The sequence below is a fragment of the Anolis carolinensis genome, chromosome 2 (assembly GCF_035594765.1).
Source record: "Anolis carolinensis isolate JA03-04 chromosome 2, rAnoCar3.1.pri, whole genome shotgun sequence".
Classification (NCBI taxonomy): Eukaryota; Metazoa; Chordata; class Lepidosauria; order Squamata; family Dactyloidae; genus Anolis; species Anolis carolinensis.
Window position 1 is genome coordinate 252936930 of NC_085842.1, and position 16792 is coordinate 252953721.

General features: G+C 37.7%; 1 protein-coding gene across 4 annotated transcripts in view; it reads right to left on the reverse strand.

Moving 5' to 3' along the window:
• fancc (FA complementation group C) overlaps nucleotides 1-16792 on the reverse strand; it is an 83713-nt gene that overhangs the window by 39278 nt on the left and 27643 nt on the right. For all 4 annotated transcript variants that reach the window (XM_003216508.4, XM_008103220.3, XM_062972079.1 and 1 more), the window contains one exon: nucleotides 16578-16672. In XM_003216508.4, coding sequence (XP_003216556.1) covers nucleotides 16578-16672 — 95 coding nt within the window. The remainder of the gene's footprint in view (nucleotides 1-16577; nucleotides 16673-16792) is intronic.

A 16792-nucleotide genomic window follows, 5' to 3' on the forward strand; every position in this document is an offset into this window, starting at 1 on the left:
ATGAAATGCAGAAAATGTTTTAAGTAGCTACAGAAATCTGGAGTAAAAAGTAGAATTTCTAGCCTTCTGTGTTCATTGGACAGAAATGCTGAGCTTGCACAGATCTACTTAAAAAGAAAACATTTGTTCTGAACACTACACACTTCACAGAAAGAACAATTATTACATTGCCATCTAGTGGTTTACACGATAAAACTAACAAAAGAAAAAAATCTTTGGATTTTGAAAACTATACAATCACCATAGTGCTGAAAACCACAAACGAGCAACCAAACCCCCTTCCCCCAGAAATCAATTATTTATCTTTTACTCTTCCATTTTATATAATTGTCCTGAAAGTTCAAGGTGAGCTTTAAATTCCTTCTTCCTGGCCACATTTAAGTCTCAATAGCTTACATTGGACATTTACAGTCCATGTTCTTCAGATATCTTGGATTAGAACTTCCTTTAGGCATGAACCAATCCTTTTAATTGGAACTGCCCAAAACTGAACCAGGGACCTTCTGTGTGCAAAATGTGACTTCTATCAGCGAACTATTGTTCCTCTCCAAACTTGCACTACTTGGTAATATAAACAGTAGATCTCTCAGATTCACATACACATTCATGGTGAAATTCACATGATAAACTCAAATTGGGAACAATTATGTCCCAAAAATGGCTCTCTTTGTAGCTATTGTAAGACTAGAAACAGGAACTGTTGACCAGTCTTGCTTCTCAGTAAAACTTCTGTTTCAAATTCAGACCATAAATTTAATCCACTTTTCCAACATCCTTAAGGGGGGAAAAATCAAATGCTTACATTTCTGAGATCTTTAGCAAACAAAAATCTAACCAGTCTTAGCCTTTTCTCTTCAAATGGCTAAAGATCCTTTACTGCCACTTTTCCTTTTTCAATTCCCTTCACCAATTTTTATGTGTCCCTTGTTACTTAAAGGAAACACATATAAAGAACAATTTGAGTTTAGGGGGTTGTTTACAGGTAGGTGAAAGGCCTGCCACCAAGAGCCCTTGAATTGGCAGCATTACTGTCCACAACATATTGATGATACATCTTAGTGGTCTCTGTTGGAAGCTTTTTTACATTGCCCTGTATCCCTAATTTTACCACCGAACTTATGCACTTTACCCATCAGCCTATCCTCAAAATTGATTTGCACCAGTCTGCCCACCCATGCCCAGAAATTGATTTTATTTCAGGCTCATTGGTTGTTGGTTTGATACCACAGTTGCCTTTTTATTCTGTTGTAATTCTTGTTGTTTTATTTTGTTTTATGATATTGTTTATGTATTTTAGTGTGTTATATTTTAACTATGTTGATTGGGCCCCTCCCCATGTAAGCCGCCCTGAGTCCCTCCAGAGAGATGGAAGAGGGGTACAAAAATAAAGTTGTTGTTGCTATTATTATTATTATTATTATTATTATTATTATTATTATTATTATCATTATATGACGACTAGTGAGTGCCACCATTTCCAGACTTTAGTCCATTTTGTGATAGATTAGTTCTGGTAAAGTCTTGACTTATGGACTTGGAGTCTTTTTTGTTTTGTTTTTTACATCATATGGTGGGATAATTCCATAAATTTTGTATCCCTATATTGTGGGCAGGCATGTAGCCGGGGGGGGGGCTTGAGGGGCTTCAGCCCCCCCCCCCCCGAAATTCTCAGGGTGGTCCGCGAGAAGGCCTTACATTTATTATTTAAACTGTTATGTTTATTCATATCATGATCTGATCACCATGCTCAATATATCCCATATGCATGGGGGTATTGGGATAACAATACAAAAGGTTTGCTAGGGTAGACCCTCTCCCACTCAGACTCAGCCCCCCCCCCGAACCAAAATCCCAGCCCCTCCCAAAACAAAATCCTGCCTACAAGCCTGCTTGTGGGTATGAACATACACAATTGTATTGGACAGTTGCTATTAACCATGGATTTCATAGTATGCTCAGACAAGAAACTGTAGGCATGTAAGCAGTCAGTGGTTTTGCAATGTAGTGTGGCACTGGATGTCCACTGTACAGCTGGATGGTGGATAGTTCCAGGCTGAGATTAATAGTAGGGAGGAAGTTGTTAATATTCTGGTGGAAAGTCCAAATTATAAAGACAGAATCAATGTAAATCAGGTAGAGGAGGTTTCTGGGTGTAGTAGTTAAGCAAACATTAATCCAGCTCAGCCATGAAGATGTTGGTGCATTACGGTGCTATGGGTGTGCCTTGTTAACCTAAAATTATATGTTCTTATCATAAGCGAATTAGTTGTGTATGAGAACAAAGTGTCAAACTTCAGTGGCTAGGTTTGTTAGGTCCTACTTGGAATTATGTTCTTGATTGTTTGTAGTCCATGTTGGCATATAGGGATTTTACATCCATAATTTTATATCCATAAGATAGTGTTCTCTTGAAGGTTGGGGATGGAATGTAATGGGAAGCGAAGTGTCCTTAACTTAGCAAGGAGATTTGGTGGCATATGGTCTAAGGATAATTGTTATATATCCAGAGTGTTCCAATACTTGAGATGATGGGCCATCCTGGGCTAACCTTTTAATGAATTTGGGTAATAGACATGGTGTCCCTGGTAAGTACGGGTGGCATTATCATCTTGTTACTGAAATCCATTAATGGGCTTTTAATTTTTTTTCTCTCTGAACCCAATGGCCACAATTTTATTATGTTAAGAATAACCAGAAAATACTCACAGGAACTATTAGAAAGCAGAGCCTGCCCAGAGGTCTGAAGAAGCAACAGAGAAGGATGAGACATGAAAACCCTAGACTCATCTTTCCTACAAGAGTTTACAGTGCATGTGAAGCATGTCATGTTTTTGTTATGGACATGTGGTTTGAATGAAACAAGGAATGTCACATTCAATAGCTATGGCTTTCCACAGATCTTCCCACAACTCTTTCTGCTTTCAGTAAATACAACAGGGGGAGGTGGTGACAAAGAAAGGGGATAGAAGTGGGATGGGGGAGAAATTTGTTTGGGACACATTTTAACATAATTGTGTGGATTCTTTAAAAAAATCACAAATTGAAGTTAAAGCTGAGGAAACAGAAAAGTCAAAATGAATACAGTTGTTGAGTTGAGAACAGCAGACTGTGTTGGCAATTATCACCTTTCAGTTCACCAAACAAAAAAGATACTTCATTACCATCGCAAACAATTTAAGGAAGAGATGGTTATGCAACATGTCGTTATTAGGCATATCACCTTTGCACTCACCTTTTGAAAGAGCCCCAAGCATGCATTATCAAAACTTGATGATGTACAAAATCCAAACAACAGGAGAGGTGTATTTTCTACAAAACTAAATCTAGCAATTGTTTTATTTCAATTTTTTTACAATACTGATGATACTTTCCCCCCATATAAATAAGACGTCCTCAAACAAGTACTTTTTGAACATTTAAAACCCATTTTATTACATTTGTGATATCTTAATGACATATGCATATTTTGGCAATGACATGTACATTTACATACTGCCTTCCCTTTGCAGTACAAAGTACAATGAAGTCAAGTTGAAATGTTGTCATTGGTCTTTAAATTTAGAAATGTAATCTTCAAAATAAGCCATTAAAAACATGTTTAACAAGTATGTGGACTTTACACACTAAACGTAAACTAGATCTGCCCTCTCATGACCTTATTTGTTGTCCCCAAATGGTCAATTATACTGTCTGGGGGGAAATGGTGTTTAGGGGGCTACATTGGACACCTGTGCATCCTTCCCTAAAGTTTGATTTTTCTTTATTTTATTTTTTGGTCCAGATGCTACCCTAGGAAATATGAGGAGACAACTTGATCACAATTTTGCCCTCTGGGCCATTTTATGTCTAGAAGAGGCCTTTTTCGGAAAGAAAAGAATACACATATTTTGATACCTGAAGTCCAGCAGAGCAGCTTTTGAAACTGTAGGTGATCTATGGACCTCGCTTTCCTCACTCCTCACAAGCTGTGAGAAGAGGCAGGTAAGAAATAAAATAATAATAATAATAATAATAATAATAATAATAATAATAATAATAATAATTCAAGACTGCAATTTGTCATTCTGCATCATCTTCCCCCAACCTGTTTGAAGCTTCAAGGTGTCTTTCTATAAAACCAGAAGTGACAGGGTTTGAACTTGGGTTTAATTGGCCATTTGAGGCAAAAAAAAAATTCAGAGTAAACAGAAATTGGCAATGAGGTGCCAGATAAGTTCCTGGGAGTCATTTGTTAGCCATGTGACAAATTCTGGCCGTTCTTTCAGTAAACAAAATGGCTGTACAAAACTGCTTTGAATAAAACAGTTCCTTAAGAAAGGAACCATGTTTTTTCTGCTTGTAAGATGATGAACACATGTGTCGCCAGAGGCATAACAAATTTCTAGACATTTGAAGGAGAGTCAATAAACAACTGCTGAAGCAGCATGTTAGGAAATATGCTGCAATTTCTAAATCAAATTTTCAGTTAGGGACAAGATGTTGAACCAATCACTCAGAATGGCAAGAGTGGATCAATAAGATTCTGCACATTGTGCATGTTTGAAGGGATTCCTGTATTGCTCGTGCCCTGCCTCTCGGCTCAAATAATAGATGCATATTCCTGGGTACAGGAAAAGGCTCATCCTCTTACAACACAATGTAACACGATTTTTGTTCCTGGGTTATAAATGTCATTTTCTAATTGCTTTTATCATAAAAATGTGGAAAAGGTTTATTAAACTGCCAAAACTTTGTTTTTACAGGACATTCTGCAGCTCATTTTGCTATAGTTTTTCAGTTAATACTGTATCTCATACAGTCCCAACCAATTCAACAGTTTCTGGCAATCACAAAAATGAAGTTTCTGGAGTATAACAACTACTTTCAAAGTAAGTACCGCACAATTAAACAGGAAATAATACTTTCAAATCAGGAACAGAAAAATTTTAACATTTTGTTAAAGTGTCATTTAAACAAGCAATATTTTGAATTTATCTATGATAGTAGGAGCCCCCGGTGGCCAAGGGGATAAAAGCCTCGTAACTTGAAGGTTGGGTTGCTGACCTGAAAGCTGCCAGGTTCGAATCCCACCCGGGGAGAGTGCAGATGAGCTCCCTCTATCAGCTCCAGCTCCATGCGGGGACATGAGAGAAGCCTCCCACAAGGATGGTAAAACATCAAAACATCTGGGCGTCCCCTGGGCAACGTCCTTGCAGACGGCCAATTCTCTCACTCCAGAAGCAACTCCGGTTGCTCCTGACACGAAAAAAAAATCTATGATAGTACATCATTTTTACATTTTATGATTTATGTTCAAACAACACACTGGGAATATTCATATGTGGAACAATGACCACTAAAGCATGTTAAGTGTTACTGTACAGTAAAATTTAAGATTTCCAATAAGGTATTTATAGTTTATGCCATGGTGTAGTTTAGAAATCCATCAAATCAGGAAGGTAGGTTTGTTTTTTCCAATGAGGAACCAGAGACATATAAGTCCAGTATTGCCTGCAGCCAATTATTTCTGTCATCCCCCACTCCTAATAAAAGTCAAGATGGGACAGTGGTGCAAAAACAATTACACTGAGCAAGGACTCCACAATGAAGAACCTATGGAAAACAATGTGTGTTAGGTCAGTTGGGACAGTTTTTATGTACATGAGGCCACACTTGGGTAAAAGTGTGCCCATGGTTCTAGATTAGTGGTTCTCACCTTTGATCATCCCATTCAACTCCCAAAAATCCCAAGCAGTTTTTACCAGCTGTTATGAAATATGGGAGCTGAAGTCCAAAACATCTAGAGGACCAAAGATTGGGAACTACTGCTCTAGATGGACTGAGGCCCTCTCACACTACACAAATGTACTCCTTTGATTCTCCCATGGCTGCACCTAAAGGAATCTGAGATTTGTAGTTTGGCGAGACACTAAATCTCTCTGCCCGAGAAGTCTAAACATCCCACCTTCTCTAAACTGAAAATTCCAAGATTCCAAAGATGTTGCTGTGACAGTTAAAGTGCAATAATAACACTGTAACTTTGAAATATGAAAGGGACCCAGATCTATCGCGAGTAGTTACCCTGGCTTTCCATTTCCATCAATGATTTGAATCCCGAGTTAAAAGAGTCTGTAGATCTGCAGCCAAATGTGGCTCCTAGCCTTTGTATTGCCTAAAATAATAACAAGTGACGCTTTTGTAAAGAACATGCCCCTCAACTTCAATCTTTTTCCGGGATGCACTGTGGGAAGGGAAAAGTCAGTCGTTAGGGATACAACAAAAGCAAACTTACCAGCAGCCATAATTTATTATCATTATGATTTATAAAAGCACCCTTTTTAAAATTCACAGGGACATTTACACATGCAGTTTGACACCACTTGGGTCAATAGTGCAGAATCACGGGAATTGTGCTTTTACAAGTCTTTAGCCTTTTCTGTCCAAGAGTGCCTCAAAAACTACAAATCCCAAGATTCCATAGCATTGGGCCATGGCAGTTAAAGAAGTGTCAAACTGAACTAGATGCACTCTGTTTCAGGCATCATCATTATTCTGGAGTGATGTCAGTACAATGCAAATATTTTCTGGCCTCACTTTGGAACTTTCAGGATTAAAAAAACCACAATTCTTAGCAGTAACTTTATACAAAATGGTTGGCAAAAAGTCCATGAAACATGTGACAAAAAGAGTGAAGAATCTTTTTTTCAAACCAGAACTTCCAGTTTTGATCTAAAAGGCTTGCATTTTTAAATTTTTTACACTGAATTCAATCTTCAAGTTTTTTTATTTCATCTAGCATGATGATTTTTCCTAGACCAATCAAAAATAGAGAAAAGATTATTCAAGCCTCAGACTGTGAGCTGAAAAGAAGTCTCTTGACATTTTAATCCTTTTCAAAACACTGTGTTAATTTGCTCTACAGAACAAAACACTGCAGGATCCAAAGTGATAAAATGAAAACAGAAAATTAATTTAAAACACATACAAAAGTGAAAAGCCAGTTTAATTTCTATTGCAAAAAACCTGGAATATTAAGATTTTTTTCCCTAGCAATCTTGCATCAAATTTGTGGAAAGAGTTACCACATTCTTTTGAGACAGAATCATTAAATAAGATTCAATTCAGAGAAGGACCCGTTTTTCTCTTAAAACCATGTTATTCTGGCACCACAGAATCTCACTAACGCAAAGGGAAAGGGTACCCAAAACTGCCTTTAGAATGCTATTTGTTTAAATACTGTTATAACCAGTGTTTCAGGGAGCAAGACTGACAATTCTCGGTGACCACCCATACGATGGGAAGCATTTATGATTAAAGTGAGCTCTGAATTCCACTACCCTGTTTCCCCGAAAATAAGACAGTGTCTTATATTAATTTTTGCTCCCAGAGATGCACTAGGTCTTATTTTCAGGGGATGTCTTATTTTTCCATAAAGAAGAATTCACATTTATGGTTGAATTTTTTAAAAATGAAAATTTATTATCTACTGTATAGTAGTTGTCATCACAAACCAGCATAACCAAACTGTGAATCCTTTCAAGAATTTCTATATTATATTTTATTGCTATACTGTTTTTAAATTACTGTTTTAAATTTCTGTTCGTATGTAAATTTATGTTGTTGTTGGGCTTGTCCCTGTGTCAGCTGCCCTGAGTCCCTTCTGGGAGATGGAGGTGGGATAAAGAAGAAAGTTATAATTATATTATTATTATTTCTTGTTACTACCTTTATTTCCATGTACAACAATCTATGGTATGTTCATTTACTGATCCTGCATGCTTCCAAACAAAAACTTTGCTAGGTCTTACTTTCGGGGAAGGCCTTATATTTAGCAATTCAGCAAAACTTCTACTAGGTCTTATTTTCTGGGGATGTCTTATTTTAGGGGAAACAGGGTATATGCCAGCACAGTCTGCTCCACATTGTAATTATTATATCTGCAGTCTTCTTTTAATTACTTTCACATGTTGTAGCACACTTCTCTACATCATCCAGCTTGATAACATTGAACATTCATGGGTTAGTTTCTTGTACATTAAATATGACTCTTTACATAATCTAAACAAAAATCAGATTTGACTAACACAAAGCACTGTCCACAGAATTGTTTTTCTAAAACACCTATAGTTTTCTCAGCACTATATAGCTTTCTATTCTTTTCTTTTTAGTAGAAGACACACCACCATAGTTCCTAGCAAAAAATAATAGGTAAGAAAGGAAAAGGGAGTAGACAAGCAGCAGGGGTGTACGCTGCAAATCCAGACCCTAATTCTTTATAAGACTGCATACCTATTTAATGGCAAAGCAAAATAGTCACTGAGGAGGAAGCCATTAGCAAAGGAAGACTCAAGTGGCTTCTGGTTCCAAAAATACAATAAGAATCAGCTGTACTGTTATAATGACTTCCCCTACAATTAGAATGGCTGCTAACAACAACAATACTACTACAACAAAAATATTTGCCATTTGCTTCCATGGCGACCTACAGCCTAGTTTAATGTTTTCTTTTCTCTTAATCTTTCCTTTCTCTCTTTTACAAAATAATGGAGAAACAACTGGGTATTGTTCCAAGATTCCCCAAACATTCTTTTAATGCCAAATGCTGACACAAGTTACTGCCACATCATAAGTTTTATTGATAGCAAATTAAGCAGCTGACAGTACACAGCAGAGAAGCGACCCAGTTCTGGACCCCATGCCATCTATACCCTGTGCAACCTGTGGCATAACTGAATTCTCCAGCAGCTTCTACCCAAACTATCTCCAGTCTTGCTAATAATACTGAGCACCTAGACTGGGATGCACCTCCACAAGTTAGAATCATAGTCATGGAATTTTGAATTTGAAAGAAACCCCAAGTGCCATCTAGTTGAAACCTCTGCCAAACAGAATCTTTCTTTACATTGGACAGCTGTTAACGTTTGGGAGTGCCTTGGTTGTATTTTCCTGACTGGCAGAACGGGGTTGGACTGGATTGACCTTGGGGTCTCGACCAACTCTAAGATTCTATGATTCTAAGAACTCCAAAATCCATCCGTCTGGGGGCAGAGGTCCAACTCACCACACTCATGGTGGGTTGGTGTCCACTAGTCCAGTCACTCGAGGTGTCATCCCTATACCCCCCAATTAATAATTATGTGCAGGGTGAAGGAGGGAAGGCGTCATGTCGAAAGAAAAGGGAGGCACAGTGCAGTGTGCATGACTTTGAGGGTCACCCAAAAGCCTACATGTGGGAGAAGGAATACACACATGGCAAAACACGATGCCAGGGATATCTATCTATATAAAAATGTAATGTGCGGTTTTACTATGGAGTAAACAACAAAACCACTGAACCCAATTACACCAAATTTGGCCACAAAAGACATAGTAATCCAATCTATGTCTTTCAATCAAAACAACCTAGAAAAATAAAGTCTAAATTAGAAGATGTGGAAAAGCCATTTTCTCCCTGGCTGCTGGTCAGAAGGGTAGGCCCTGCCCCCTTTAGGCCCTGCCCCCTTCGACTCCTAGCAACTGACTCAGCCACAATGGCGACAGGCAGAGTTAGGCCTCACTTAAGTCTCTTCCACGCTGCTGATAAAAATATAGATTATCTGATCTGAATTTGATGATATGACATTGTAGGCTCAGGGCCATTCCACACAGCTATATAACTCAGAATGCCAAGGCAGATATAATCCACAGTATCTGCTTTGAACTGGGTTATCTTGAGTCCATACTGATATATAATCCAGTTCAGTGTGGATCTTATACAGTTGTGTAGAAGGGGTCTCATATAATCCAGTTCAAAGCAAATAATAAAGGTAAAGATTATAAATATAATATATAAAAATTACTGTGGCATAATAAAATAGAACAATATAATCTCTAAAATCAGGACAGAAAATAAAGTGCATCACTCAGAAAACAGGGGAATTCCAGACAGGAAACAATCAGGGCCAGCTAACACCTCCCAACAAAGGATTCCCTCAGGGAGGAAGCAGCCAGGCTTTCAAGCTGCAAGGTCATTAAATGCTAATCAAGGTGACTAATTGCAGCATTTATACTTGTCGCACCGAGACTATTCCTTGCCATTCAACCTGGTTAACCAAGGATTCCACAAGGTAGAAAGCGGCCAGGCTTGCAAGGAGCAAGGCTGTTCAGTGCTGTTCAACCTGCCCAACCAAGATTTCCCCTAGGTAGAAAACCCCCAGGCTTTGAAGCCACGAGGCTATTCCGTCCCATTTAACCTGGTCAACGGAGGATGCCCCTATGTAGAAAGCAGCCAGGCTTTTAAGCTGCAAGACTATTCAGTGCAATTCAAGCTGGCCAAACAAGAATTCCCCTACAAAGCAAATAGCCAGGCTTCAAAGCAACTCTTTGATTGAGGGTGCTACTCCAGTTCGCCAAACAAGGATTCCCCTAGATATAACACAGCCAGGCATTGAAGCTGCAAGGCTATTCAGTCCAATTCAACCAGACCAACAAAGGATTAACCTTGGTAGAAGGCACCCAGGCTTTGAAGCAGCGATACTACTCTGTACTGTTGAAGCTGACCAACCAAAGATTCCGCTAGGTAGCAAGCAGCCAGGCTTTGAAGCAGCGAGGCTATTCATCGCAATTCTAGCAGCCCAAAAAACTATTCCCCTAAAATGCAAGCCTTCCAAGCAGCAAGCCTATTCCATTGTATTCCAGCTCACCAAACAATGATTCCCATAAGAAGGAAACAGCCAGGCTTTTGAGGCTGCAAGGTTATTCACTGCTATTCTAATTGGCCAACAAATGACTCCCATAAGCGACAGCAACGTGTGGCCGGGCACAGCTAGTTTTTTTAATAAAAAAATTAATTTTGGCTGAAACACTTCACAGAAATTTTATACATCCTCCTCTGATGGTGTCACCAGGTGTAGTCTACATTCCTCTAGTGATGCCACTGTACCTTTGCTTATTTATTTAGAAATATTCTTGACTCTGTCCAGTGAGATCCACCCTTTGGTAAATCTGTATAGAAATGCCCCCCAAATATAATCTTTTTAATGTGTTTTCAAAACTACCTTGCAAGACAAGAACAATGCACCTTAATATAGGCACTATGCTTTTTTGTTTAATGTAAAACAGAATGAACATAGGAGACTTAAGTGGAACCCATAACATGTGCTTCATCCAGTTTGGCACTTCTGGCCACAAATGACAACTTTGCAGTGGTTTATATGATACTTATCCTAATGGGAATCCCTATTTCAGCAGAACCAGTTATTCTTACAAGCTACTTCAGTCTGATGCCTGTTTTCAATGTGAACTGAAGAGGTACTTATGTCAAACCTATTCACTTGTTCATGCCATTTTTCTGACATTAGCTATGTTTTTATGCACTTGTCAGCAATTCATTAGAAGAGCTAACACTAAAAACAGTAATTAAATAACTGAAAAATAAGTACTGAAAGGAAAAACAACAGCAGCAGATTATCAGAGATCACTTAATTAGTAAACATTCTGTACCTAACTGGGAATAATTGCCTTTCTGCTTTAGAAAGGACAGCCTGCCACTAGAGATAAAAGCACATTTAGGTTGTTATCCTATGCACACATCGTTGAGAGTAAGCCCCAGTGAATTCAGGGTTGCTTACTTCTGAGTAGACATATACAGAATTTATACCCAATTATCTCAGATTAAATTACACTGAAGTCAGGAGACACTTAGGCAGAACTGAACTGCCAATCTAAGTAATTAAATTCCCGTTTCTCTCTTGTTGCATTCAATGTATGGGTTTATTTTTTAACAAAGAACGAGGCTTCATCAAAAACATTTTACAAAATATACTATTTGTTCCATCATTTGGAAGTCCTACCCCAAGATAATGGAGCAGTTATAAAGATGGCAGTTCTTTGTATGACATAACCTAGGTTTCGATGTAATGCTTTCAGTAAAAAGCAAACATCACTTCAAAGCAAAATCAGGACAAGTCAAGTATAATGAAGGAAGACTACTCATGAAAAAAAAAACATGCACAATAGATACAGCAGGATTTTTTTGTTTGAGTTCAAGACACAAATTTAAGAGAATGTTGAACAGGTTAATAAAACACTTCAATTCTCTCAACAATAGTCTACATTGCAAAAGCTTGAGACATGCTGCATGGCTGAAAAACTTTTATTCAAGGTACGCTTGATGTGATTAATGTGGAAACTATATCACTTTCGTTAACAGAATGGTTTCAGCAACTCACAGTTGATTTCATAGGTTAGCAATCTGGAGAATATTTAATCTTTCCTCACTAAATCTGGTTTGCAAATGGATAAAGGGATAAAGGACCCTAGACTACAGTTCTGTGGCTCCTTCCTTCAAAGCCATCAAAAATGTGTAATTTTGACAGCATATATCATGGCTTTTAGGCAGTTTCAAAATTGTCTGTCTTTAAGGCTGAACAGAATTCTCAGTCTTCAATTATTTGAAACTGAATCAACAACACTGGATTATATCCAGAGAAGTACAAACATCTGATGAAGGCAAAGAGCATATCCCGCCTTTGAAAATTCACTGATGCTCTTTTGGCACAGTTTGGGGTGGAATGGGGTAGCTGCAAAGGAAAGCAGGAATGACATTATTAGGATGGAGAGAATGCTGTATGGAAAAAGTGATTTTCCTCTATATGTGAACATCCACTTTCTGAACCTAATGGTTTTGCACTAATAGTCTTTAAAGAATGTGTCCTAGGATATAATCACCTTTATCTGCACCTACATTTCCCAGTGGAAGTATTCAGGATAGCTTGTCAAGTATGTTGAGCCCCCCCGCCCCTGGAATCTGGAACTCCTAAAACCTCCCAAAACCAGAACTTTTGTCACCAGCTAATCACTTCTTCATTTGGGACACTAACTGTGGTGCTCCTGCTTGTTCCTTTCTCAGACTGTCAGTCTCTCTATAGCCTTACATTTGCCAAAATCAAAACTATGGAACAAGCCTGAATAAGTCACACCCAACCTATATTAATTCTTCCTTAATTGAGAAATGCTCTATAACATATCCAATGAACACTTATTCTACCCAGAAAATGTATTGAAACCCACTGATCCATGCCATCATAGACTCTTCTTTGTCCTCATGATCCATGACTATTTCCATGTATGAAGCGACCACAAACATACCAAGAGCTTGATTGTTTCTAGAAGCAGATTAAGAAGGCTGCATAATACAATGCAAAATTCAGAAAACTAAAGTTCATAGTGCAATTAATAAACATGGAATTCAGAGACTACCGGAGAGTGGTGCACATACTTTCCATTCTAAGTTATGGGAAGAGAAAAGTATTTTTATTTTTGGCAGCTACTATGGTATGTAACAGAGGGATTGCTGCAGAAGATAAAGACAAATGAGTTTGAAACTCACAGTTGAACCCTTCTGCAAAACAACAAGGAGGCAAATATAAATCGGTGACCTGTCCGATTAATATTATGTCTGAGTACTTTCCCAAGGAGTCTTCTTTTCTAGTCTAAGAACTGACCAGTCTTTTGTGACATTGGAGACCGGATGCCTTCAAAGGCTATTATAGAACAAATACTATGGGCATAATTAAATATCTGAGGGAGCCATGATTGGATCTCCCAATGTATTTAGCATCTTTTAAAAATAACAACATGGGTGGAAGGCAATTTAGTTAACAAGTCAGAAATTGTATTGGGAGATCGAATTGCTAATTTAATGTGCAATGGCCTAGGATCGTCAGAGTGAATATTGGAAATAACTTCTGCACTTTTAATGACTGTGTAGAAGAATGAATTTCAGCAGGTGTTGATTGTTCCCTGGTTGCATGACAAGCAACAGCTGTTGAAATTCCTTCAACTACACATCACTAAAAGTTCAAGTGTCTTTCCTAGTGTGACAACTCTAAATTGATCCAAGTTGACAATAAATATATTCACAAAAAGGAAAGTTCAGCATTGAAATCTAGATATCTAAGTGCCACTACAAAAGTCTGAATGCTCCTTCAGGAAAAATATTACAAAGTGTCCTAAATGCCTGATCCTAAAGGTATTACCTATAGCAGTAGTTCCCAAACTTTTTTGATCATGAAACCCTTCAGCTCTTTTTTCCTAGCAGAATCCTAACTCTTTCCTTGGTTTTTGCTAAGCATTGTAAGCCCACAAAGTTCATCCTTCTTTCATCGATTTCTATCGCCTGAGTGTTCTGTATAACATAGATTTTGAAACAAAGAAAAAATATTTTAAATATAATCACATATGCAAGATTGCCCTGACCTGAATAAAATAAGTAGCAGTATGCTTGTATTTATAAGACAAAGAACCTTCTGGATGTTGCTGGAAAAGCCAAGGGCACTCTAGTGTGTACACGAGGAACCTTTTTCGGATCTTCCATGTGTTTTTCCTGGAGAGGTCCCACCAGTCTGAGACGGCAGGCTGTGATAAAACAACTTCTATTGGAGAGTAGATGTTTGGAGATAACCCATGTTTCTCCTTCTTTCCCATTAGAGACAATTAAATGGTCAGCCTTATGTGGTTTTATTTTGAATTCTATTTTAAAATTGATTTTTAAGATTTTTCATGGAACCCCTACGATACTTTTGCAGAACCCTATGGTTCCACAAAACATAGTTTGGGAACCACTGATCTAGAGTATCCAGAGTTATTATGACCTCAAGTTGCCTTAATATAAATCTCACAAATATACCTTGAAAATACTATGAGAAATCCTCAGGTTTATGTTCTGTTCTTCTCAACTGCATGAGCTTCATTTTTTGATGAACTACAATTTAACAGGCTTTATATACACCAGATACTGTCTGCTCTTGGAAACTAAGCAACATTAATTCTAGTTTATACCTGGATGGGAGACTGCCAACAAATCTCAGTTGCCACAGGCTATATTTCAGAGGCAGGAACTGGCAAAACCACCTCCAATTATTTATTACCTAAGAAAACCCTATGAAATGTATGGGCTTGCCATCAGTTTATGAAAACTCCAAGGCACACACACAAACACTATTTGACATGTCATCTGAACACACAGTCGTAGTTTATCTCAATGATAATTAATGGGCCAAAGCCACAAAACAGAGTCTGAAATTAACTACTTTCCATTAACCAAATTTAAGATTAAATATAGTTTCTCAATTCTGAATGACACAGCAAACTGTAGCTAATGAAAAATAAGCACAAAAGCTTCTACACAAATTTCAGATCGATATCTGAATTGATTAGTTATATTTCCTGTTTCATTTATTACAGAAAACTGTTTGATTGAAACATCTTGATTCTTTCACCTTTTGCACAAAGAGGGGAATTAAATGTGAGCAAAGGGTTTATGTACAAATGGACTAAACTCAGGAATATCTTGTTCAATTAAGTCATCATCTGCTAGACCAAAACAGAAGGTGGTTTTATATGGAATTAACAAAATGTTGCTAATATTTTCCCCAAGTAACCTTATATATAAAAAAAGGTAATGAAATTTCGGCCTAGGGCAAAACAACAAAACTACACATCCCAGAAACATAAACTTGGCAGCACAACCCCTCATCCATGCCTCTATGTTCATACAACAAAAAGAAAAGAAAAATAAAGTCATAGAATCATAGAATAGTAGAGTCCTAATTAGAGGGAGAGGAATAATTGTTTTTATCCAACTGCTGCCAGTTAGAAGGCTAAGCTCCGCCCACTTGGTCTCCTAGCAACCCACTCAGCCCAGGACACAGGCAGAGTTAGGCCTCACTTAGGCCTCTTCCACACTACCTATAAAATACAAATTATCTGATTTTAACTGGATTATATGGCAGTGCAGACTCAAGGCCCTTCCACACAGCTATATAACCCATTTATAATATTATCTGCTTTGAACTGGATTATCTTGACTCCACACTGCCATATAATCCAGTTCAGTGTGCATTTTATACAGCTGTGTAGAAAGGGCTTCATATAATCCAGTTCTAAGCAGATAATATAAGATACTTTATTTCCCCTACCACCATACTTCGCCACAGCAACGCGTGGCTGGGCACAGCTAGTAAACATATAAGATTAATTGTTTTCAAAGAGCAACAACTGCAAAGGTCTACATTATAAACTTCTGACTGTATCATTCAACCAATTGTGAATTCATTTAACTAAGGTTTTGAACTACAGACAAATATTTTCATCCATTGTCTCTGAATAAAACTTGGATACAATTAGTTTCTCCCAAGGCTAGAAAGATTAAACAAAAACAAAGAGACAAAATTATAGAGCATATATGAATTGTTTTCAAAACAAATAATGGCATCTCTCCAGACTGCATTATTTTTTCCTAATTGAAAGTCTGCTTTTATAGCGCTCTCTGGATTGCTGATTTGCAGACTTTTTCACTTGAAGTTACTAGAGTTTAGGCTCTAGTATTAAAAGCTATTAAAATCACTTCAGTTTATATGCTACATATTCTTTAACATTCAGAATGAGAGACAGTACAGATTTGTTTTAATTAAAGTAGAATGTATTTCAATGCAATGTGAATCTAGCATGTCTCTGGAGTGGTTTCTAAAAATGACACACTGTCTCTGCTGTAGATGCTGCACCTTTAAATAATCAAGTTAATTTAAAGCAGTCAGGGAGAGGATTCATTTGCTTACTTGTATCCAGCTGTTGGCCTTCAATTCCACTGGGCTCTGTGGTTCACCACTGTACAGACAACATAAGCACCACATTAGAATCTTCTGGCATTCATCTGCAGATAGTAATCCAAATCAGAAAAGTTTAAAAAAAATCAAAGTAGAGCAAGAACAATCTTTTTGCTCATGTTAATAAACAAAAATCCCATGAACCAATCTTTATCGTTAATTTTTGC